The sequence below is a fragment of the Oncorhynchus kisutch genome, linkage group LG27 (assembly GCF_002021735.2).
Source record: "Oncorhynchus kisutch isolate 150728-3 linkage group LG27, Okis_V2, whole genome shotgun sequence".
Lineage (NCBI taxonomy): Eukaryota > Metazoa > Chordata > Actinopteri > Salmoniformes > Salmonidae > Oncorhynchus > Oncorhynchus kisutch.
This window is the reverse complement of record NC_034200.2, coordinates 14,443,305-14,467,637: the sequence shown is the minus strand read 5'-3', so window position 1 is coordinate 14,467,637 and position 24,333 is coordinate 14,443,305. Positions and strand designations below refer to the sequence as shown.

The 24,333-nt window shown below is 41.5% G+C and overlaps 1 protein-coding gene and 1 long non-coding RNA gene across 5 annotated transcripts in view; one reads left to right on the top strand and one right to left on the bottom strand.

Moving 5' to 3' along the window:
- LOC109871876 (acid-sensing ion channel 1C) overlaps positions 1-24,333 on the top strand; it is a 177,673-nt gene that overhangs the window by 141,408 nt on the left and 11,932 nt on the right. For 2 of the 4 annotated variants that reach the window (XM_031806738.1, XM_020462890.2), the window contains exons 2-3: positions 19,148-19,298; positions 23,285-23,412. In XM_031806738.1, the coding sequence (XP_031662598.1) occupies positions 19,148-19,298; positions 23,285-23,412 (279 nt within the window). Of the gene's footprint in view, positions 1-19,147; positions 19,299-19,710; positions 19,839-23,284; positions 23,413-24,333 lie in introns of all 4 variants that reach the window. The other 2 variants (XM_020462891.2, XM_020462889.2) reach the window with 1 other exon arrangement.
- On the bottom strand, positions 5,794-21,055 carry LOC109871880 (uncharacterized). Its single transcript, XR_002252358.2, has 3 exons — positions 20,792-21,055; positions 19,132-19,280; positions 5,794-6,519 (listed from the first exon to the last, which is right to left on the bottom strand). It is a non-coding gene; the product is annotated as an uncharacterized LOC109871880 (long non-coding RNA).

Below are 24,333 nucleotides of genomic sequence, written 5' to 3'. Positions count from 1 at the left end.
TTCCTCATCATTTGATATCAAATTACCTTTGATCTAGAGTTACCTCCGTTACCTCTTGAGGTCAATATTGGACTTTGGTTTCCCTCTAATGGCCTCTCCGATCAATACAAAGCCCTCTCAGCCAAAAAGAAAGCCTTTCTAGCACCTTCCGTGGTATTGTGCACCTACTTCCCTGTAAATCTATATTTCCCTGGTATCCCGTGGCCTTGTACTGCGGGAAAGTGGGAAATGAGACAGCAGTCTGAAAGTTCACATCATTCAGAAGCAAAGGCTTTACATTTAGACAATGACATTTAAATATTAGTCCAGGGGATCCCAAACTTTTTGGGCGCGCGTCGCCATTTTGATATAAAAAATATTTTGCACCCCGTGTATAAAAAGGGATGGAATCAATGGCCAAATGTTTACTTTTTTAATTGGGGCTATGACAGTCTTTTACAAATCAGTCTGACAGTACTTTTGACAGTATTTAAATCTGAAGGAAGTATGGTTTGAAGTGACATGCATCGGAAAGGTATTGGGATGTTCAGAAGATCATCGGGCAATAGTTTTGCATGATCTTCTGTGTCGAAACGAACATCATCATTGGTGATATTCTATTTCCCCCAGTCTGATTTTGTGACTCATCTTATCCAATCTGTTCTGAGTCCTGCTTGGCATGTGGGCATTATAGAGGGAAACAGAAGACATACATGCTCCTGAGAGTCTTATCTTTCAGTGATGGGGTCATAATATTTTGTAGCTTAAACCGTTCAAAAGATAGAGCCACATTTGTCGGAAGAAAAAAAGGAACCGATCTGTTCATTTACAACCGCATGTAACCCCAGTTCTATGAACGCGTAACCCCGGTTCTATGAACCAAGCTCAATGTTTTACATTTTATTTCAGAGTTTAAACGTCTCGACCCCTAGTTTGGGAAACGCTGCATTAGGCAATTAAATATATTCTATGTTAAAGGGCAAGATGTGCAAGTTTCAGCATGGCTCCTAATGCCAGGATTGTGGATTCTATTCACAGGACCACCCATAAGTAAAAAATAAATAAAATCAGCAGCGGTGACAAGGTTAGTGTGTCTGTGTGTTTTTTTTTTTTAGAACGACTGTAAGAAGGTAACATATGGTGACTTTTTAAAAGGACATTCTACTCCAAAATATGAAATATAATTTGCCCGTTAAAAGCATTATAACCTGTAGCCTAATTGATGCAGCATAGCGACTTTACATAAATAGGCTGAAGCATTGGTTTACCCATCTGCATTTACCTCATTGAAAAACCCCAAAAGACACATCCAATGCTACAAATATATGTTGTGACTTGTTTTTTTCTGGATCAAAATGTGGCTTAGGTGGTTGGCATAGCGGGGCGTAGTTAATGGCAGGGTCTCCGACCTAATATTTTAGAGACCCTCAATTTGGACACAGAGACAGCATTTTGCTGTTTTAAAGCTAATTTACTCAAAAATTGTCCACAACCTCAAACAGTCACACTCCAAACTCCACTATGGCCAAGACCAAAGAGCTGTCAAAGGACACCAGAAACAAAATTGTAGACCTGCACCAGGCTGGGAAGACTGAATCTGCAATAGGTAAGCAGCTTGGTTTGAAGAAATCAATTGTGGGAGCAATTATTAGGAAATGGAAGACATACAAGACCACTGATAATCTCCCTCGATCTGGGGCTCCATGCAAGATCTCACCCCGTGGGGTGAAAATGATCACAAGAACGGTGAGCAACAATCCCAGAACCACACGGGGGATCCTAGTGAATGACCTGCAGAGAGCTGGGACCAAAGTAACAAAGCCTACCATCAGTAACACACTACACCGCCAGGGACTCAAATCCTGCAGTGCCAGACGTGTCCCCCTGCTTAAGCCAGTACATGTCCAGGCCTGTCTGAAGTTTGCTAGAGAGCATTTGGATGATCCCGAAGAAGATTGGGAGAATGTCATATGGTCAGATGAAACCAAAATATAACTTTTTTGTAAAAACTCAACTCGTCGTGTTTGGAGGACAAAGAATGCTGAGTTGCATCCAAAGAACACCATACCTACTGTGAAGCATGGGGGTGGAAACATCATGCTTTGGGGCTGTTTTTCTGCAAAGGGACCAGGACGACTGATCCGTGTAAAGGAAAGAATAAATGGGGCCATGTATCGTGGGATTTTGAGTGAAAACCTCCTTCCATCAGCAAGGGCATTGAAGATGAAACGTGGCTGGGTCTTTCAGCATGACAATGATCCCAAACACATCCCCCGGGCAACGAATGAGTGGCTTCGTAAGAGGCATTTCAAGGTCCTGGAGTGGCCTAGCCAGTCTCCAGATCTCATCCCCATAGAAAATCTTTGGAGGGAGTTGAAAGTCCGTGTTGCCCAGCAACAGCACCAAAACATCCCTGCTCTAGAGGAGATCTGCATGGAGGAATGGGCCAAAATACCAGCAACAGTGCGTGAAAACCTTGTGAAGACTTACATAAAACGTTTGACCTCTGTCATTGCCAACAAGTGGGAGAACTTGCACAATTGGTGGCTGACTAAATACTTTTTTGCCCCACTGTATATACTGTATACAGTGCCTATAGAATGTCTCATTTTGTTGACTTGTAGCCTGGAATTAATATAGTTTTTCTCCCATTGATGTACATTGGTGTACACAACTTCCAAGTGGAAAAATGTTCTGGATTTATTTTGGAAAATCAATAAAATAGCTCAATTTAAATAGCTTGGTTGGATAAGGCACAGATCAGGGGATGGGTATAAAATATTTAAAATGCCTTGAATATCCCTTGGAGCACAGTCAAGACGATTATTAAGAAGTGGAAAGTTGATGGCACCATCAAAACCCTGCCTTAATCAGGCGTTCCCCCAAATTTGATGACCAAGCAAGTAGGATCCTGATCACGGAAGCTACAGTGGCTTGCAAAAGTATTCACCCCCTTGGCATTTTTCCTATTTTGTTGCCTTACAACCTGAATATAAAAAATGGTGAGGGAAGGGCTGGATGTTTTATCATTTGATTTACACAACATGCCTACTACTTTGAAGATGCAAAATATTTTGTTATTGTGAAACAAACCAGAAGAAGACAAGAAAAACATAAAACTTGAGCTTGCATAACTATTCACCCCCCCAAAGTCAATACTTTGTTAGAGCCACCTTTTGCACTAATTACAGATGTAAGTCTCTTGGGGTATGTCTCTATAAGCTTGGCACATGTAGCCACTGGGATTTTTACCCATTCTTCAAGGCAAAACTGTTCCAGCTCCTTCAAGTTGAATGGGTTATGCTGGTGTACAACAATCTTTAAGTCATACCACAGATTCTCAATGGGATTGAGGTCTGGGCTTTGACTAAGCCATTCCAATACATTTAAGTGTTTCCCCTTAAACAACTCAAGTGTTCCTTTAGCAGTATGCTTAGGGTCATTGTCCTGCTGGAAGGTGAACCTCTGTCCCAGTCTCAAATCTCTGGAAGACTGAAACAGGTTCCCTCAAGATTTTCCTTGTATTTAGCGCCATCCATCTTTCCTTCATGTCCTTTGTTTTAAATGTATTATTATTATTATTATTATTTATTTTTTGCATTGTTGTTTTCTGTTTTCTTCTGTCTTTTCCTTTTTTCTCTTTAGTTCATTCTCTTGGTTGTTGGTGCATTCGGGGGTTCTTGAGGGTGGGGAATGGAATTAATTGTAATTCTTTTACGGGTGGGGGGGGACTGTGGGAGGGGTCTCGAATGGTTGAGAGACAGCTATTGGGGAACTGTGGGGGGGATCTTGGAGGGTTCAGGCTTCACAAGATTGTGATCATGAAAAAGGAAACTATGACATATATTTTATATCACTATCATGCACACGCACTCTGACACATAATGATGTCTCTGTTGCGGAAAGACTGATACATGTTTGATAGTGTCTTGATGATGTATTGTTTGTCCTTCATGTTCTAATACTTTAATCTTATCCCTTTCCTTGTGTTTTTTTTGTAATAAATAATTACATATATATAAAAATAAAAATAAATCTGACCAGTTTCACAGTCCCTACTGATGAAAACATCCCCACCACCATGCTTCACTGTGGGGATGGTGTTCTCGGGGTGTTGGGTTTGCGCCAGACATAGTGTTTTCCTTGATGGCCTAAAAGCTCAATTTTAGTCTCATCTGACCAGAGTACCTTCTTCTATATGTTTGGGGAGTCTCCCACATGCCTTTTGGTGAACACCAAATGTGTTTGCTTATTTTCTTCCTTAAGCAATTACTTTTCTCTGGCCACTCCTCTGTAAAGCCCAGCTCTATGGAGTGTACGGCTTAATGTGGTCATGGACAGATACTCCAATCTCCGCTGTGGTACTTTGCAGCACCTTCAGGGTTATCTTTGGTCTCTTTGTTGCCTCTCTGATTAATGTCCTCCTTGCCTGGTCTGTGACTTTTGGTAGGCGACCCTCTCTTGGCAGGTTTGTTGTGGTGCCATGTTCTTTACATTTTTTAATAATGGATATTTTTTTATAACCCAACCCTGATCTGTACTTCTCCCCAACTTTGTCCCTGACCTGTTTGGAGAGCTCCTTGGTCTTCATAGTGTCGCTTGCTAGGTGGTGCCTCTTGCTTAGTGGTGTTGCAGACTCAGGGGTCTACCAGAACAAGTGTATATATACTGAGATCATGTGACACTTAGATTGCACGCAGGTAGACTTTATTTAACTAATTATGTGACTTCTGAAGGTAATTGGTTGCACCGGATCTTATTTAGGGGCTTCATAACAAAGAGGGTGAATACATATACACACACCACTTTCCAGTTACATTTCTTTAAAACAAGTCATTTTTTTCATTTCACTTCACCAATTTGGACTATTTTGTTTATATGAAATCCAAATAAAAATCTATTTAAATTACAGGTTGTAATGAAACAAAATAGGAAATTCAGCCAAGGGGGATGAATACTTTTGCAAGGCACTGTACCAAGAGTCCAATGGCAAATTTGAAAGCGCTACAGGCTTTTATGGCCAAGACTGGTCAAAGTGTGCATGTGACAATAATATGCCGAGTACTCCACTAATCCGGCTTAAATGGTAGGATGGCAAGAAGGAAGTCATTACTCAAGAAAGCTCACCTTGAATCCCGTTTGAAGTATGCAAAAAAAAATACACTTGGGAGATTCTGTAGAATGTGGTAAAACCTTTTGGCCTAAATGCAAAGCGTTCCAATTGGCGCAAACCCAACAAAGCATATCACCCAAAGAACACCATCCCTACTGTGAAGCACGTTGGTGTGTGTGTGTGTGTGTGTGTGTAGGCTACCTGCCCCTCCCCTCTGAAGCATAGGTTACGGTAGCCTACTGACAATGTTGCATAGGTTACGGTAGCCTACTGACAATGTTGCATAGGTTACTGTAGCCTACTGACAATGTTGCATAGGATACTGTAGCCTACTGACAATGTTGCATAGGTTACTGTAGCCTACTGACAATGTTGCATAGGTTACGGTAGCCTACTGACAATGTTGCATAGGTTACTGTAGCCTACTGACAATGTTGCATAGGTTACTGTAGCCTACTGACAATGTTGCATAGGTTACTGTAGCCTACTGACAATGTTGCAAGGTTACTGTAGCCTACTGACAATGTTGCATAGGTTACTGTAGCCTACTGACAATGTCACAAGTGTAATTCAGAAAATAAGGAGAGATGTTTAATTAGAGAAGAATGGATTTACTTTTTCAATGCTAGTTAATGATACTGTAGTTCACATTTCACATTGGATTTATTAACTTCGAAAAGGTAAGACGTGTTTTTAATTCTCGTCAGCTAGTGTGTAGATCAGTGGAAACAAATCCTTATTTAAATGCATGAAACTCTAAGGCACGCAACATTTTTATGAAAAACCTTCAAGGGGTGTAGACTTTCAATAGGCCCTGAACATGTTTTGTGATTACAAGTGCAGAGTAGAATCATAACTGTGTCTTACTGGATTTGAAATAGCTACAGCATATTACGCCCAAGGCAAGTGCTTAGTCCGCTTTATTTTCTGCAGAATGTGCAAAATAGTTTTAACAGTTCGATCTCAAGAAGAACCCTACAAAGTTTATTCTGAACAACCCAAACCCAATGCATTGGGACATTTTAAAGCACTGCAGCGCTACCACACCAGAAGGGCATGATCCATGAAATGAATGACCTGTTGGAGAGGATGAGAGAATTCAAGGAATGAGGAGTCTCTCAAAGTGTGACTGTGGTCTGTGGACTATACATTTTTGAGTGACAGAACAGATATGTTTCCTTCAGATGGATGCGGCCTGCTCTGCTGTGCTCGGGGACCTGGGAACAACAGGCTGTGTGTAGGCAACAGCTTCTGGTATTCATTGATACAGACGGCCTCTTTTCGGCTCTGCTCAGGCCATGGGGCTCAGACTCAGTCTGCCCAGGGAATACAACAGCACACACTCAGGCGGAGATGTCAGCAATTTTGATTACAAATAAGTAATCCTGCTGGCCGCTGACTTCTGGATTCTTCTTACCGCTCTCTGTCTGGAAGAGAGATCATTTTAGATTTGAGAGCAACATAGTAATCATTTTGAATTGAAAGTTAAAAGATCATGTCGGTTTTCTGAGAGTGTGATATGTACGTCATTGGTCCCAGACTACAGTCTGATTCATGCATTTCATTTAGTTCCCCACTGAATAACTAAATAGGAGATTTTTAAAAGATGGCAGTTTTTATGAAGTCTTCGAAAAGATTTTAACAAATACTTTCTGCTCTGTATCTGTAGCTTCAGCTGAATCTTAAAAATAGTAACAGTCTGAAATTATTTTTCTGTACTGTTTGTGTGCACCCAAGGGGTGGAAGGGTGGGAATGGCCTGCTTTTGGCCCCACCTGGTGGCTACATGACTCATTACAAGGTGTGGCAGCTCTCCACAGAGACGTAATTGACTGCAGCTACACATTTTGAACACTTGGCTGCCATTAGAGCAGTAGCACAAAGGGATGCAATGGCATTCACATGGGGGGAGAGTTGGGAGGAGGACACACTGAAGCTCTGTTTCAAACATTTGGACCAGCCAACACCCCAATGCCTAAGGTTTGAAGCTCTCTCTGCCCTGGGGTAAAATAATATCTTCCCTAGTGATTTGTTAACGTTCAGTTGCTGCCATAAAGTGCCAGTTGTTGATTTAGAGTATTTTCAGATTTTTTTTGTGAACAAGCTTTTGGGGCATGAATATTCCCCATGCTACCTTTTGAGTTAATAAACCATTTTGTTTTGTGCTGAACTGCCCTGTCATTCTCTTTGCTTTTGCACTACCAGATGTGACACACTCCACCTTCGGAGTTGTTAGAGCGTGTATAAAATCTCCAACAACGTGAAATCTCTTCCTTGAAATGTCCTTGATATTTCTGAGGGAAGATGGTTCAATATTCACCCTAACTGTACATTTTATGTGAATAAAACCACAACATGAACTAGTCTTTGATGTGAATCTATTGTTGGTTTCTTTGCGTTCCATCTGTAGAATGTAGAGTGGTTGTCCTGCTTCCTCTCTGGGCCAGAGGTTAGGTTCATCTAGAAACAAGCCACAAGATGTCACCCTTGACAAAAGAGGCGAGAGTCGCAATCTGCAAGAATTACTTTAAACCAAGAGGGTTGACATACAAGATGCATTTTCACTCTTTTTCTTCTCCCTTTTTAATTGTATGTCCTGTATTAGAATTTGATACATCTCGGTACTAGGACAATATTTGAGTGTTTTTCTTTGTAGGTTTGCAGATTCATTTCCAATATTTTTGAGGTTCAGACAGTGCACCATCAAAGAATGATCAGTCCTAAATCATTTCTTACAACATGACTGTTTTTTGGCAATCTATTGATTTGGGATTTGTAACCCTGCTTGAAGCTTGTCTTCATAATCACAGAAACTGTTTTTTGATCATACAGGTGGAACTCTTCTTTCATTCTCCACACCTCTCCCTATCTCCCCACCCTCCGTCTCATACTCTTTCCCTCCCTCCCCCTTGCTCTATTCCTCACTCTGTATTTCTGAGGTGTCTAATTGGTGCCAGCCAGGGAGGTGATGTGTGAAGCAACACGCGTTCCTTCTCAATGGCCCTTGAAGGAGCTAGCTCTCTCCTCTCCATACAGTCCAAACCATGTTCTGCCCCTCTTCTCCTCTGGCCTTTTAATGAATCCTCTGGGTCTTCAACACAGGGGTAAATACTCAGAAGGAAAATTGCACAGGGATTGTTGAAGTACTTTTAAAGTGTTAACGCAGTAATGGAATCTCACTGGAAATGCTGCTGTAGAAGAAAGTAAAGTGGTGTTTCATCTCTAAGGATTCCGTCTTTTTTAGCTGATGTTTTTAACCGCAGCCAGCACAGTTGATCATGCATTGATGATGGTAAATCTTCAAATTATGCATACTGTGTAAATGTTTAATTAAATGGAACGTTATAGTTAGACCCACTATGAAGAATTACAGTGCAAGCGCTGAGGCCATAGAAATGTATTTTCAGCAGCGGTTCCAATTTTATAGAGCAGAAAAGTCATTAACTATTGCCCCTGAGCAGGTAATATTCCTGAATAAAGTCACCGCTGCCTATGAGAAGATCTCATAACATAACTAATGTCTCATCCGTAAAGTGAGTGTACCAACATAAATATAGTAAGTGTTGGGGCCAATCTTTGACAAATCCACTTTCTAGATACTCCTAACACATGACTTACAGAGAAAAAAATAAAATTGTCAAGACAATAGTAATTTGGTGTCTGGAGAAAACACAGAAATTGATGTTATGGGAAAAATTGAGTATTAACATTCCTCATATTGTTTGTGAAAGCAGTTGTTGGCTGTTCAAATGTTTTTCAGATTCACCATAACTGCAATGTGATAAAGAAAATGCGTTATGCAGAGTGGGAGCACAATGTGAATCTTTCACACTTGTTTTTATGGTACAGTCTGGATATCTAAACTAAGTTCAAAAAAGAAACGTCCCTTTTTCAGGACCCTGTCTTTCAAAGATAATTCGTAAAAATAACTTCACAGATCTTCATTGTAAAGGGTTTAAACACTGTTTCCCATGCTTGTTCAATGAACCATAAACAATTAATGAACATGCACCTGTGGAATGGTCGTTAAGACACTAACAGCTTACAGACGGTAGGGAATTAAGGTCACAGTTATAAAAACTTAGGACACTAAAGAGTGTTTCTACTGACTCTTAATATCACCAAAAGAAAGATGCCCAGGGTCCCTGCTCATCTACGTGAACGTGCCTTAGGCATGCTGCAAGGAGGCTTGAGGACTGCAAATATGTACAGGGCAATAAATTGCAATGTCCGTACTGTGAGATGCCTAAGACAGCGCTACAGGGAGACAGAACGGACAGCTGATTGTCCTCACAGTGGCAGACCATGTGTAACAACACCTGCACAGGATCGGTACATCTGATCATCACACCTGCGGGACAGGTACAGGATGGCAACCACAACTGCCTGAGTTACACCAGGAACGCATCATCCGTCCATCCGTGCTCAGACTGTCCGCAAAAGGCTGAAAGAGGCTGGACTGAGGGCTTGTAGGCTTGCTGTAAGGCAGGTCCTCACCAGACATCACAGGCAACAACTTTGCCTATGGGCACAAACCCACCTGTCGCTGGACAAGGCAGGACTGGCAAAAATTGCTCTTCATTGACGAGTCGTGGTTTTGTCTCACCGGGGGTGATGGTCAGAGTCGGGTTTATCGTTGAAGGAATGATCGTTACACCAAGGCCTGTACTCTGGAGCGGGATCGATTTGGAGGTGGAGGGTCCGTCATGGTCTGGGGCGGTGGGTCACAGCATCCTCGGACTGAGCTTGTTGTCATGGCAGGCAGTCTCAACGCTTTGCGTTACAGGGAAGACATCCTCCTCCCTCATGTGGTACCCTTCCTGCAGGCTCATCCTGACATGACCCTCCAGCATGACAATGCCACCAGCCATACTACTCGTTCTGTGCGTGATTTCCTGCAAGACAGGAATGTCAGTGTTCTGCCAGAGCACATCTGGGACCTGTTGGATTGGAGGGTGAGGGCTAGGGCCATTTCCCCCAGAAATGTCCGGGAACTTGCAGGTGGAAAAGTGGGGTAACATCTCACAGCAAGAACTGGCAAATCTGGTGCAGTCCATGAGGAGGATGCACTGCAGTACTTGCAGCTGGTGGCCACACCAGATACTGACTGTTACTTTTGATTTTGACCCCCCCTTTGTTCAGGGACACATTATTCCATTTCTGTGTAACTTGTTCAGTTTATGTCTCAGTTGTTGAATCGTGTTATGTTCATACAAATATTTACATATGTTAAGTTTGCTGAAAATAAACACAGTTGACAGTGAGAGGACATTTATATGCTCAGTGAGGCTGTGTCATAATATAATCTCACCAAGATATCATTTTAACATCCTTTTGGAACTGTCCAGAAACAAGCTACTGGGAGTTATCCTTGGAGTTTGTAGCTTGAAAGAAAAATGACACTCCAATTGAATGTCTGTTAAGTTCCGCATTTTTGAGATGCCACTTCGCTTATTAATGACTGAAACGAACTACAAAAATTTCTGAAACTGGAAACACTTATCTCCCTCACTAGCTTTAAGCACCAACTGTCAGAGCAGCTCACAGATTACTGCACCTGTACATAGCCCACCTATAATTTAGCCCAAACAACTACCTCTTTCCCTACTGTATTTATTTAATTTATTTAGCTCCTTTGCACCCCATTATTTGTATTTCTACTTTGCACATTCTTCCACTGCAAATCTACCATTCCAGTGTTTTACTTGCTATATTGTATTTACTTTGCCACCACCTTTACCTCCCTTATCTCACCTCATTTTCTCACATCGTATATAGACTTGTTTATACTGTACTATTGACTGTATGTTTGTTTTACTCCATGTGTAACTGTGTCGTTGTATGTGTCGAACTGCTTTGCTTTATCTTGGCCAGGTCGCAATTGTAAATGAGAACTTGTTCTCAACTTGCCTACCTGGTTAAATAAAGGTGAAATAAAAAATTAAGAATTGGCTTGCCTTAGTATGTTGGGCTGAGCTGTGTGAAATGAACAACCGTCTGTCTCAGCCCAAGCCTCGTCAGTGGAGAAAAGTAATTGAAAGATCTGGTGATAGACAGCAATGATAAGATAAGTGTGAATGTTGGAATGTCAGGTGAGTGTGGAATAGTTTAACTTGATTGAATCCTTCTCTTTGTAAAGTGTGCTGGGACCATGTGTGAAAATGTACTTTAAAATTGATACAACTTGGATAGTGAAGCACAAGCTTGGATATATTAATTTTAGCTCAAAGAGGAGTAAAGTGTCTCAACAGCACATCTCCATCAATCCCTGTTCTGTACCATTTTCCAGGTGGTTACTTAAGCAATAAGGTCAGAGGAGGTGTGGTATATGGCCAATATAGCATGGCTTAGGACTGTTCTTATGCGCGACGCAACGCAGAGTGCCTGGATACAGCCCTTAGCCGTGGTATAATGGCCTTAATACCACAAACCCCCGGGGTGCCTCATTGCTATGATAAACTGGTTACCAAAGTCATTAGAGCAGTAAATATAAATGTTTTGTCATACCCGTGGCTGTCAGCCAATCAGCATTCAGGGCTCGAACAACCCAGTTTATTAAATGCCTTATATCAGGCGTTTACATTAACAGCCTGTAAAGAGAGACAGAAAGAAAGAGAGCGAGGAGAAAGTGGATGGAAAGAAGTGGTGGTAAAGTAAGAGGACCCTAGGGAAGGTCCATATTGGGGGGTGGTAGCAATTATGATTATCATGCATGGCCACAACGTGACCTCTGGTAGGAGGTTCCTAATGGAAGCTGTAAATTGTCCTTTGGTCTCAAGATGCTGACTAGGGAGATTTTAGAAAACCAAGTAAAGCTCTATGGACCTCTGGACCTGCATGGCCACAATAGGCTTTTGGAACAAATGGGCTTTAGCAATTAACTTCCCTGGTTAAATATTCCGGAGACATCACAGGTTCCCAAAGAAATAGAGTGGGCTGTAAATCAATGCGGATGGTTGATCGATAAGCAGGCAGAAATGGTCAGCAATAACTCTTATAGAGGCGGTATTGCAAAGGTAATTAATTTGTTTACTTTAAAATCAAGACTAAAGCACATTATTAATGCGAAATGAACTACAGTAGTAATGCTAAATGTATATCACTTTTGTGTTATTTTATTCCTCTGAATGATTAATAATTCATAGACAGCCATTGTAACTACTGTAAGTGGTTAACAAAATGATTTGTTAAGGATTGCATGTACAGAACCTACCATAGTTAGTGAACTGATTTTGAACCATTGTGCCCCATTATTTAGCAAGGTACTTCAACCAAAAGGGGCATGGCAACAAGCACAAAATGTACTTGTGTTCCATTTCAGCACCAGAGGTTTAAATTCATTCAAATTCAAATTCAGATATAGGCTCCAGCTCCAGCTTCATTAGACGCAGAGAGATAGTCAGTAGTCAACCTTCATTCCAAAGATCTTTTCATTCTATTCATTTTTCATTCAACTTGTTTGTAGACAAAATCATCAAAGCAAAACTGTTTTAAATCTGGCCTTGTTGTAGATTGAAGTGTTCTTTATGTAGCAAAACTAATGGGGAGAGGGAAAGCATAATTAAAAGGCTGGTTTGACAAGACCCCACAGGAAGGCGTTTAATGACCAGATAAGACATGGTGTTCGTTAAGAACTCAATTGGACTGTGCAAGCAAAAGGTAATTGAAGCCAAAGATTTAGGCAATGCTTCATATCAAATATGGTTTTATAGCTCTCGAAAATGCTTATTGTGAGCCCTCAAATGCGAGTCAACTCTTCACCTACTCTTTCCCTCCTAAAACAACCTGGTCTCAGAGCATTTTATATTATTCTGTACGTAAATCCGAGACACTCCATTTAGTATGATATGTTATGTTTCTATGGTGTGTATTAATCTGTGGTTGTCCATCACCTGTTTTGTATATGTTATGACTTACAATTCGTATAATATGTTACAAATTTGCAAAAATATATATATGTTACGAATTTTAGCTAGGTGGCTAACGTTAGCTAGCTGGCTAATGTTAGGTAGGCTAGGGGTTAGAGTTGAGTTTAGGGTTGGGGAAGGGTTAGCCAAAAGGGTTAGGGTTAGGGCTAGCTAACATGCTAAGTAGTTGCGAGGTAGCAGAAAAGTAGTAAGTAGTTGAAAAGTTGCCAATCTGCTACAATTGTTAAGTTATCTGTGATGAGATGGATTTACATTTACTATTCTACATCTAGTCAATGAGAGGCTGTCCTCAACAGGAGAGACTCTATCATATCCTGTTTAATATTCAGGACTATGTATTGATGCAGCCATTTTGCTTGAATGAGATTTGGGGACACCACGAAGCGCATGGTTTAAAGAATGTGTCATGCCAGTTTATGAATATCAGAGTATCTTTGAGAGTTTTATGGATGCTTTTGACATTCCTGGACCACTTATGGCACATTATTGTAGCATTACACTCATCACTGGGATGCTCAACATTACAAACACAGACAGACACCTGGTTCCAAGGGGAATTAGTAGGAAAAAAGGCACAGAAGTAGGCTGAATCTGAGGAATATATGCTGTACCCTAAAATTGATTTGAAAATTATTTAAAATAAGTTTGCAACATTGCAGTAACAAAGGTGTGACATGCTAGCACAGGAGGTTGGTGGCACCTTAATTAGGGAGGACGGGCTCATGGTAATGGCTGGAGCGGAATGGTATCAAATGCATCTATCACATGGTTTCAATGCCATGTGATTGATGTGTTTGATGCCATTCCATTTCCTCCGTTCCAGCCATTATTATGATCCGTTCTCCCCTCAGCAGCCTCCACTGCTTACTAGATACAGGTGACTGCCTGGGTAGTCTTTGAACATCTGTTTTGAGCCTCAATAAGTATCTGCTACAATTACTGTAGGACTTTTTCCAATTAGCAGTATATTATGTCTATTATACTCCAGTGGGGAAAAAACCTGTACCGCACTTGCAAGAGTGCTGTGCTGACATGGATCTCAATACTCTTGGGTCCAATTTCCTCTGCCTAGCTGGTTCTTGAGGCTCTTGAGAGGCTGTCCGAACAAATCAACAGAACGGTGCTTCATATCTGTTAATTGCGTCAAAGCTCCCTGTGCTTCATTGCACCTTTTTTTGTTTGTTGTGAAACTAACATGTAGAACTGTCTAAGACCCGAAGAACCACAAACAAGTGGTCAAAGTGACATTTGATATTGCCGGATTACTGGAATACATTTGATTTTCAAATAGAATTCTGAGGGTGTCATGTGAGGTCTTGCCCATTGGCTAGTATCTGGATTGCTGTTCCCTGGTTTTATCAATAATACCGTTTTTAATCGATCACGTGGAGAGAAAAAAACGGCTACTTTTGCGGCACTAGCAGAGTGTAGATATCAGTGGATGGAATCAGCCCTTCTTTGTTGCATTAGGACTTTTTGCCGGATTTCATTCTGGAGCACTCTTAATATTTATGCGTGAGTGGTGGAAATACCCGTCGCCTTACCCACCCCCCATTTTTGCCATTATTGGAGTGCCTATTCCATCACTGGAGGGAAGCAATTTCACTCACTGGCTCCCCCTCATTCCCATTCGACTGTAGAGAGAAGAGAGTGAGGAGGGGAAATAGCTTTATATTCCTGCTTTGGTCCAAAGACCAAAAGTATCTCCTCCAGCTGAGCAGGAGGGAGGAGTTGAGAGCTTTCTAGGCAGCTTCTGCACAAAAGGCACAATTCACTGGAAACTGGGAGCAGCATTGCAGATATGAAGAAGAAGGTGATGAGGAGAAAGAGTGAAACAACATCTGAGCAACAGGGTATGTCTTTACAGATTTCCTAAGTGACTGATTGCTTCAGGAATTGAACTAGACCCCTGCACCTGCAACATGTTATTATCACACCCGTTCATCTGTTGATGAGAGACTAGTGTTGGATAATAAAGAGAGGAATTCTGTCGATCGAGAAATTAATGCGTCATTTTTTTATTAAATTGTGATGTAAATCAATGGTGATGTATATCCCTAAAAAGTCAAATACAGTACGTGCCTTTTTGTTTGTTTGGTTTGCAAAGACTATTCAAGCCTGAGTACTGGACAGCTGTGTGTATCTGGAGCATCAGAAAGGATATTATTTTTATGTTTTGCCTGGGATTTTTGACACCAATTCAACCAGAAAACCCATCATGATTTCTGTATGTAAAATGAATAGCCCGAAGCTTGACTAAAAAGACTGCCTTTGGTCTTGAACCGTATGTGTAGCCTTGGAACAGAGATCATTATGGTAACTGCCCCCACATCAGAATCAATCAGCCCTGGGTCTCTACCTAACGATGCCCAGGAGACCACTATCCAGAACAAAACAGGAAAGAGGAGGACGAGCATGCTCAAACAATCATGGATGGAGATCACCGTAGCTTTCATGAGGAGGACAAAAGTCCACGGGCTGATGTACGTCTTCTCCCCAGACAAGACCCTGACCCAACGGATCCTTTGGCTCCTGGCCTTCTTCGTGTGTGTGAGTCTCTTGTTCACCTGGTCTTGGAACCGCATCCTCTACCTGATGTCCTACCCGGCCGTCACCAGGATTAAGATGGAGTGGACTCACAACATGTCCTTCCCGGCAGTGACCTTCTGCAACCACAACCTGTTCCGGGTGTCCAGTCTGACCAAGGTTGACCTGTACCACTGTGGTTACTGGATGGACCTGATGCACCAGAACCACTCGGTTTTGGAGAAGAGCCTGGCACTTCTGAGGGACAACCACAAGTACAACCTTCTCAGCCTGCTGGACTTCAACGGCTACACCCCGCCTCCTCGTTACCATGTCAACACCACCGAGATGATTGGCAGGCTGGGCCACCAACTGGAGGACATGTTGCTGGAATGCAGGTTCCGGGGGGAAAACTGTACTCACCAGAACTTCACCACTGTATGTAAAGTAATATAGCCTAGAGATATCACGAAAGACGTCTGTGTGGGGTTGCTGATGTCCGTTTTGTGTACAAGGTATTAATAATTCATTCAATGGTGTGTTTGAATGATATTCACTCTAGCGGATATTCTCTGGGCAGGATTGAAGACACTGACGTTTTAAGGCTTAGCCACCGGTATGGTGTCAGATGGATTTGTCTTGACCTTGTCCTTTTCTTTTTGTTTTGCTTATACAACATAATAGTTGTTCAGTGAGTTGTAAGAATACAAAAGAATACAGATACGCCTAGTTTATAGGATGGCATTGATCGGGTAGAAATACGGTTCTTTTTTTTCCTAACATAGATCACAGTTGCGCATTGTTTGCATATTGGCTGATTTTCGAAGCACAGTGGTACAGTATAACAAAGTCAACCCTCAAAGCTATCACATGACCTCTCGAAACATGAACTTCAGTAAGTGCTATTCACAATCACTCCGCCTTTGTGTCCCTCTCTCTTAGCAGGGGAGAATAATAAAGGCATCAATAATTCAAACATTATAAATGAGTACTAATGACAGTTCCAGCATTTCAAATGAAACATCTGGACATTCTATTGACACTATTGTCCGTCCATTACATGAGCTTATTCCCCAGAGAGATGGCTGGCTTCATCAGTCAAAATAAGCCCCAGACTGCACTAGTCTATAGCAGTCGGTTGCTCTCAATCATTTTTTACCTCAAAGCTATTAGCAGTCTTCAAACAGATTGCTGTTCAATTTGACATGGAAAGAAAATGTCATTGTTAGTCACATTCAAAAGCTCGCTAGACATAACCAATTTATCAACAGTATAAGATTGGACAAAATATTAATAGACAACTTGGGGCCTGTGTTTAAAGAGAGTTTACCTCAATTACGAAATTGGTTTCCTTACCCTGTAAGCAGTCCATGAACAAGGTATGACAGCAATCCATGCTTGGATTACCGTCATACCTTGTCCATAGACTGCTTACAGAGTAAAGAAACCAATACTTAATTTTGTAATTTGGGTGAACTATCCCTTTAAGTAGCTGACAGACACAGAGATTTGTATCGTGTGTGTCATTTCAAGTTTTCTCCGATTATATCAAATTCCATCTAACGGAAGACTTTGGTCTTCAGGTGCCGTCTTTTGACAGAGATTTCCCACAACGATTAGGTACTTCAATGTGAGGCATGCAAGGCTCGTTATAGGGATTTTATTACATTCGAGCTGCTGTTTTTATAAGGTTAAACCTAAAAGCGTTAGAATTCCAGCTGACATTTTGGTTCTGGCAGGGGCCAGTTGCTCAGAGGGCCTCATTATGGACAGGAGGGGAGAGGAATCTGAAGCCCTGTCATGTCTGTCTGAGCCCATGTGGGTCTGAGATGGGACATGGAAGACTGACTCTGATCTCTGGAGAGAGGCTTTGTTATGCTATCAGAGTATTCCCTCTCTCTAAAAACTTTCACCACAATGGATATTGAAAGGAAAATCTTTTGCCCACGCCATAGGATTCCTCCCTATGGGTTTCCTGTTTCTCTTCAAATGTATAGCTGTGGGACCAGAGCATTGAGCCAGGAACAGCAATGGTGATTATTCCAGCAACAGGGCTTGTCTAGACCATGCTCATGTCTGCCAGTGGCTATTAAATACTGACATATTACGCCCCAGCTCAAACCAAATGGGATTTGGCAGTGTAAAATGAGTGGTGACCTTATCCATCGTAAGGCCTTATTAGTTAGATGAGACACAATTCTCCTGACAAACGGGTGTACCTTGTACACGGTAGTTGAAATAGCAAAACAAGAGAGGCAAGCAAGTCTCATCCCATGATCTTGGATGTACAACATGTCCATGTGGACAGATGTAGGGTCTTCATTTGATCACTCTTTTGTTGCTGAGAAGTTTCCTGCACCAGCTTTGTGATTTACATAAATGAACTGAAAACCCATACTTATTAACAGCATTGCACTTTTCATGTAGCTTACTTTTGGCCAGCAACTAGCCTAACCACCGATCAAGCAACATTATGGACTAAACATTCAAATCCTGTTGTTGCAGGATCATTTTGCTGTTACATACATGTCTAATTAAGACCCGGCATCTGTGTGTACACTGTATATGCCTATACCTTTGTGCTAAATCACTTTTCATTTCCTGTGGTTACTAAGATACACGTGAAGGATAACTGTATGACATACAGTACATGCTTAGTGTAGATAAAAACCCTCAGAGCACTCCATGGCCAATCAATTTCACCTCTGTGAAATGAAATCACTTACGCAGCCAAATGGACCTAGAATTCAAAGGCCTTATTGCCTTTACCTATTTTAACTTTTTAGTTTTTAGTTATAGCTCACCAGCCATGAGTGTCAGTTATGAAAAGCCATATGCAGCATTATAAGAAGCTCCTAAGGCTAACTTCTGCTCTGTTGGCAGACATGAGAGGAAAGTTGCCCATCTCGGGGGGAATTTGTCAAATTGAAGAAAAAAAATACACGAAACGTCAATGTAACTTGTGAGGGGTGCCAAAAGAACACGGTGCTGTTACACTGGGAAATCAGCACCGTACATCTCTGAATCAGTAAAACTAGTTGGGTACAGCTACGGGCTAAATATAGTGTGCGCCAACAGTTAATATTAGGTTACCATTGAGCTGCAATGGCATAAATTCACGCTTCCTAGGGCCCATAATATAAGTCACTTCCTAATATAAATTGCATTTGAACAACTTAATTTAGTGCTTGGTGGGATGGGAGAAGGTGGGTGGGCTTTGCCTATATTGCTTAACAAAAACTTTCTGTTTTAATGGAAAATAAGTCAAAAAATAAGTCCTAAATAAGTATCTAATTTACTCAGGGGGAATATAAAATGGGTCTGGGTAAAGATTGCCAGTTGCTATGTTACCGGTGTTCATTTATTTATTAATTCATCAATCTATATAGCATCTTGTTTGGTTCAGTGTTTTCTCTGATAATGACCTCCGAAGCTTACCTGCCCAGCAACCCTATCCCCAACTGCAACTTGCGGTAAATTAGTCTTGACAGAGAGCAAGACAAGAGAGCAACCATTACACAAAGTGACTGTGCTGTTTACTCGCTATGTCAAAACAATGTTGTTACGTTGAATGAATGTCATTTACCTTCTTCTACTTGCAGATTTACACGCGGTATGGGAAATGCTACACCTTCAACTCTGGCTTGGACGGCAACCCGTTGTTGACGACGTTAAAAGGCGGGACAGGAAACGGGCTGGAGATCATGCTAGACATTCAACAGGACGAATATTTACCTGTTTGGGGAGAGACAGGTGAGTACGCAGTCATATGACATAACTTAGTTAGAATCCCACAATAACTAATCTGTCCATTTTAATGCAGTAATGACTGGATTTTGGGCCATGGTAGAATGAACTTTGAAAATCAACCAGCCAACTGACATGCATTCAAGGTGCCTTCCTAGCACAGCATTTCACCTGGACAGTATTACAACAACAGATGATGCTGTTCAAACACTTATCCAACACAACATTTAATGTCTCCATCTTGGGAAAAAGGGTTCCTTCTTAACAGTGCATTTCAACATTGGCTTTACCACAACAACCGATATCCAGTAAAAAAACATCCCATTCCCAACACACCACTTAATGCCTTCACTCCGGTTAAGGAGAGGAGCAGAGGTTTCTGTTGTTACATTCTCTGGCCTGCTGTATGTATCCACAGACGAGACCTCGTACGAAGCAGGCATCAAGGTTCAGATCCACAGCCAGGACGAGCCTCCTTTCATTGACCAGCTGGGATTTGGTGTGGCCCCTGGTTTTCAAACTTTTGTGTCATGTCAGCAGCAACTGGTACCTAATGCTCAGCCTCTCGCACAAACACCTTTCCCTCCCTCCCTCCCTTCCTCCCTCCCTCCCTCCCTTCCTTCCTTCCTTCCTTCCTCCTCTCGCTCTGCTTTTTGTCCGTGTTTTTATCCAAACCTCCAACCCTTCTTCCCCGTCTTGTCATTGGCTATACCTACTGTGTCTCAGAGCCTGGAGCAAAATCAGTTGTGTTTACCATTCATGCATGGAATAACATGCAGCCAGGGCATTAGCTAATCCTGGACAAAAAAAAACAGTCTAATGACTCTGAACTGATGTAGTAACAATGTGGTATTCACTACCCACTATGTATCCAACAATGGATACAGAGGGAAAGACGGATTGGATGTACCAAGCAGACACTGTCTATACACTTATTTACACTGCTATCGGTGGGCCAGAGCTAAAGTACCCCACACATCTCCGACAGCTCAAAAGTACATTTTCCATATAATGTTGCTGGCAATGACTGATCCCACTTAGGATGGGAGAAAAGTAGTATAATATCGCTGGATGCTGCATAAATTGGATTCAGTGATGCGTAATAACACTGTGTAGAGAGAAACAATAACATTCGGAAGACTTTGGTTTGCCTTTCACAAAATGCGTAGAACCATAGCAAGCCGTTGTTAACTTTTTTTGTAAGAAGGAAAACCATTTCAGTGTGAACTTTACATTTTCCGGTGTAACAAAAAAAACAATGTAGCACAATCACCGTGGCTTTGCAAGAGAGGGCAAAAAAATGACTAAGCTTGAATTACTGGCCGTGATTAAAGTGTAGTCAGAATTGGCTCCCAAGAGTAGCACGCATTCAGCAGAAATGACACGTCTTCAGAAGCTCTCTCGCTTAAATCAACTCCACTCAGTAGAAATACAAATCACGGATAATTGAGCATATCTGGTACAGCGTATCAAACAGATGTTCTAAGGATTTCATTTACCTTGTGTGGATACATTTCAGATGATATTGAAATTAGAGCTGAAAAAATACTTTAGGCTATAGGCTACAGTGCCTGTAAACACCGTCCTATAAATTAGCCTATATCTGATTGGCCCTGTGACCAGTCAAAATGGAGCAATATTCCCTAGTAGGCATCAGCCAGTTGTCAGATACGAATATTAAAATAAGGCAATATTAGGACCTCGAGTGTCATTTTCATACCGAACTGAACTGAAACGTGCCGAGAACTCCGCTTTCCTCGTGGTCGCAATGGCCATCCTTTTTTTCAAATCCTTAGGTCATCTATTTCACTGTCCTGCCTGTCACTAACTGTAACCACAGGGCAGGATAACAGCACCCTTGTCACACTGTACAGTACACAGATTCCAGATTATGCCAGTGAATGTCAAACATCAATTTCCTTGATCAAACATTAAAATAATGGAGCCTTGTAGACTTAAAAAAAAATGATAATCCTGAATCTCAAATAGCTAATTGGCTAATGCTATGGGTCATTAACATACCCTCTCAGCAGAGTCTTTTCCCTGTAATCAGTGGAGAGAGAGAGAAGTAATAATGTTCGGGGTATGCTCCCAAAAATTCCTTGGACTTCATTAATAGAACAGGGAGGTATGCCCATAATACCCACATTGATTTTCACATTAAAACCCCAACCAAATCAAAACATGTCATGAAAATGAGTAATCATTTTAATATGAGAAAAAAAATACTGTAGCATCACACTGTTGAGGAAAACTCGTTCCAAGGAACAGGCAGAGCTCATTATTCTGTTTATAAGAGTTTATTCAAGCAACTGCAGGGAAGCTCACACTCCGGATGAAACTGGAGAGGAACTGAACTATTGCTGATGAATTATACTTAATCTACACAAAGAGCTGTTTACCCTTCCTAGGGGAGGCAAGCTTACATGAGAGATAAGGGGTACTTGGCTCCAATTTCTTAAAGCGTCGTACAAACAAGAACAGGTTCTAACCAGTTTTCACAGCCTATGTGTCTAAGATTGGGGAGTGATAAAGATCTTTAGAGCCTAAATAGATATAACAAGAATTCAGCCTTTGCTGGGCCTTTAGACAAGGAGACAGTAACAAATCACTATTTTGTGCAGTGTATGAAGAGGGTACTGGACATTTGTGGAAAATTACCAGTGATATAGGACATATAGTATTATTCAACGAAAGCATTTACATAGCATTAGACTGCAACGGACCATTTTGCCCCAACAACACACTATCAAACCTATTGCAATAACATGCCACTCAGCCTGCAGCTTATGAAGTCCTGCGATTATAACTTGAAACAGTGACAGGAAGATGAAATACAGCTGTGATCTATTGACAGATATTTCCTTTGGCAACCACTTTATTGTGAAGGACCTCAAAAAAGTGTCATCGGAGTCTCAATGTCATGTTTTATACACTCATTGAAGATACTCAAGTCACAACTTAGTTTCTCTTCAGAGGTTAGTGAAAATTCAGGGTTCGGGGTTTGTATAGCTTTTCCTGCTGACTGAGTTACAAAATGTAACTATCCGGATTATAAATAATGACCAGAAAAATATTTGAATACATGAAAATTACACCTTGACCTACAAGTTATTCAACAAGTTATTTTATCCCAAAGGATATTTTCTATCAAGGGGCTCTTCAAAACCCCTCTCCTCCACATTCAAAAGAATAACATGAGATTATTGCTTAAGTGCATCTCTAAAACAGACAATTGGACACCACAATCCAAACAACTTTGAATTCAACTGACTTTCATTGTAAAATAGCTGTTGTATATACAGCAAATTAATCTCCTCTAATGACTAGAGCAATTCATTGACATTAATTGTACTGAATTGATTATTGTACCATATAAATCTGGACGGATTCAACTATCATACTAGTATCACCATCTCAAATCAAATCCAAATTGATTGATACATTTTTTAACCCCATATCCTTCGACTCTTTATAGCTTTTCAAACCCTTTTCAGAGGAACTGATGAATACATCTTATCATACGTCCCTTCACCAGAACCGCCCATATCTACCTCACTACAACCACATGATACAAACATGTAACCCTCTCACAATCTCAGTGGAAGACAAGTCTGACCTAAAAAAACAGTCGTTAAAGGACACATTCATTATATACCAACAAAACATAGAATCACTTGGTGTTGAAATTTGGAGCAATATGTTTACAAGCACGTCCACCAATCAAGCTTTGAGCGGGTATGATCAATTATTGCAAGATGGCTGAATGACAAGAAATCACAGTTTCTGAACTAATTTGGGCTGGTGTCCTCAAATCTGGGCACAGCTGTTTTGGGGCTCAGTAAGATGAACACCAATAGGCTGGATGGCTGGCTGACTGCTTATATTCGGGGTCCAAACCAAGGGCTTTGACAGATGTTGTCCTATTCGTTAATGCATCACTGTTACTGCTCTCTGTTAGTTGGTGATGTGTTTACTGGTCCCTCCCCCAGATGAGACGTCCTATGAGGCCGGAGTAAAGGTTCAGATTCACACACAGTCAGAGCCTCCTTTCCCCCACCAGCTGGGCTTTGGGGTCGCCCCCGGCTTCCAAACGTTTGTTTCCTCTCAAGAGCAGCGGGTAGCGTACCGTATGTCTGTCTGGGTATGCTGCATGTATGCCACAAGCTAAGAGCCACCCAATTACATTCCCCCTTCAAGTCTTCATGACGGAATGGACCAATCATCTCCCTCCATGTGGCTGTAGTGACTACATATCAATGTCTGTCCCTTCCTGGTTAATCTCTGTCTTCTGTCTCATTATAACTACCATCACTATGGATTAGGAACACATAATACTATCGTTTCCACTTCAGCTAACACATCCAGCAGTCATTATCCATTCTTTGTCTTCATACAAGCTGTTGTATATGGTGCAACCAGTATTGTTGTGCAGTTGTTTAGTTTTTTTTGTTGTTTAGGGCTTTGCATTTTAATGTTTCAGACTGGTAGGATACTCTTCATCTGCTTAATGTCTCCTAATGGCCAATCGTTGTGTTTAATGTGGCCCTTTTAGAGCACGGTTCTATCCGTCTGGAGGATCTGATATTTCCTCCGGGTTTTTATTTCCTAAGGGGACAATGGTTATGAGAGCCTGTAGGCTTATTGAAGACTTCAAGTTTTACATTTTAAATCACTTCAAGACTTATGCCGGATGTACACAACTTTCAAAATCCAAACATAAGGATCGACGCTGGTACAGATGAGAAGCAGGTGCAGGGAGTGAACATTTAATAGCAACGGACAAGTAATAGGACAGGACAGCGTCGTGACATGAACACATAACGACATTAATGCAGACGCAGGGAACAAACGGTGGAGCAGACAGAAATGGGGAAGGCAATCAACAAAGTGAAGGAGTCCAGTGAGCGCTAATGCACGTAATTATGGTGACAGGTGTGCGTAATGAAGGGCAGCCTGGTGCCCTCGAGTGCCAGAGAGGGAGAGCGGGAGCAGGCATGACAGAGCCTCTCACATTAAACAACCGTCCTTCCTGACATTT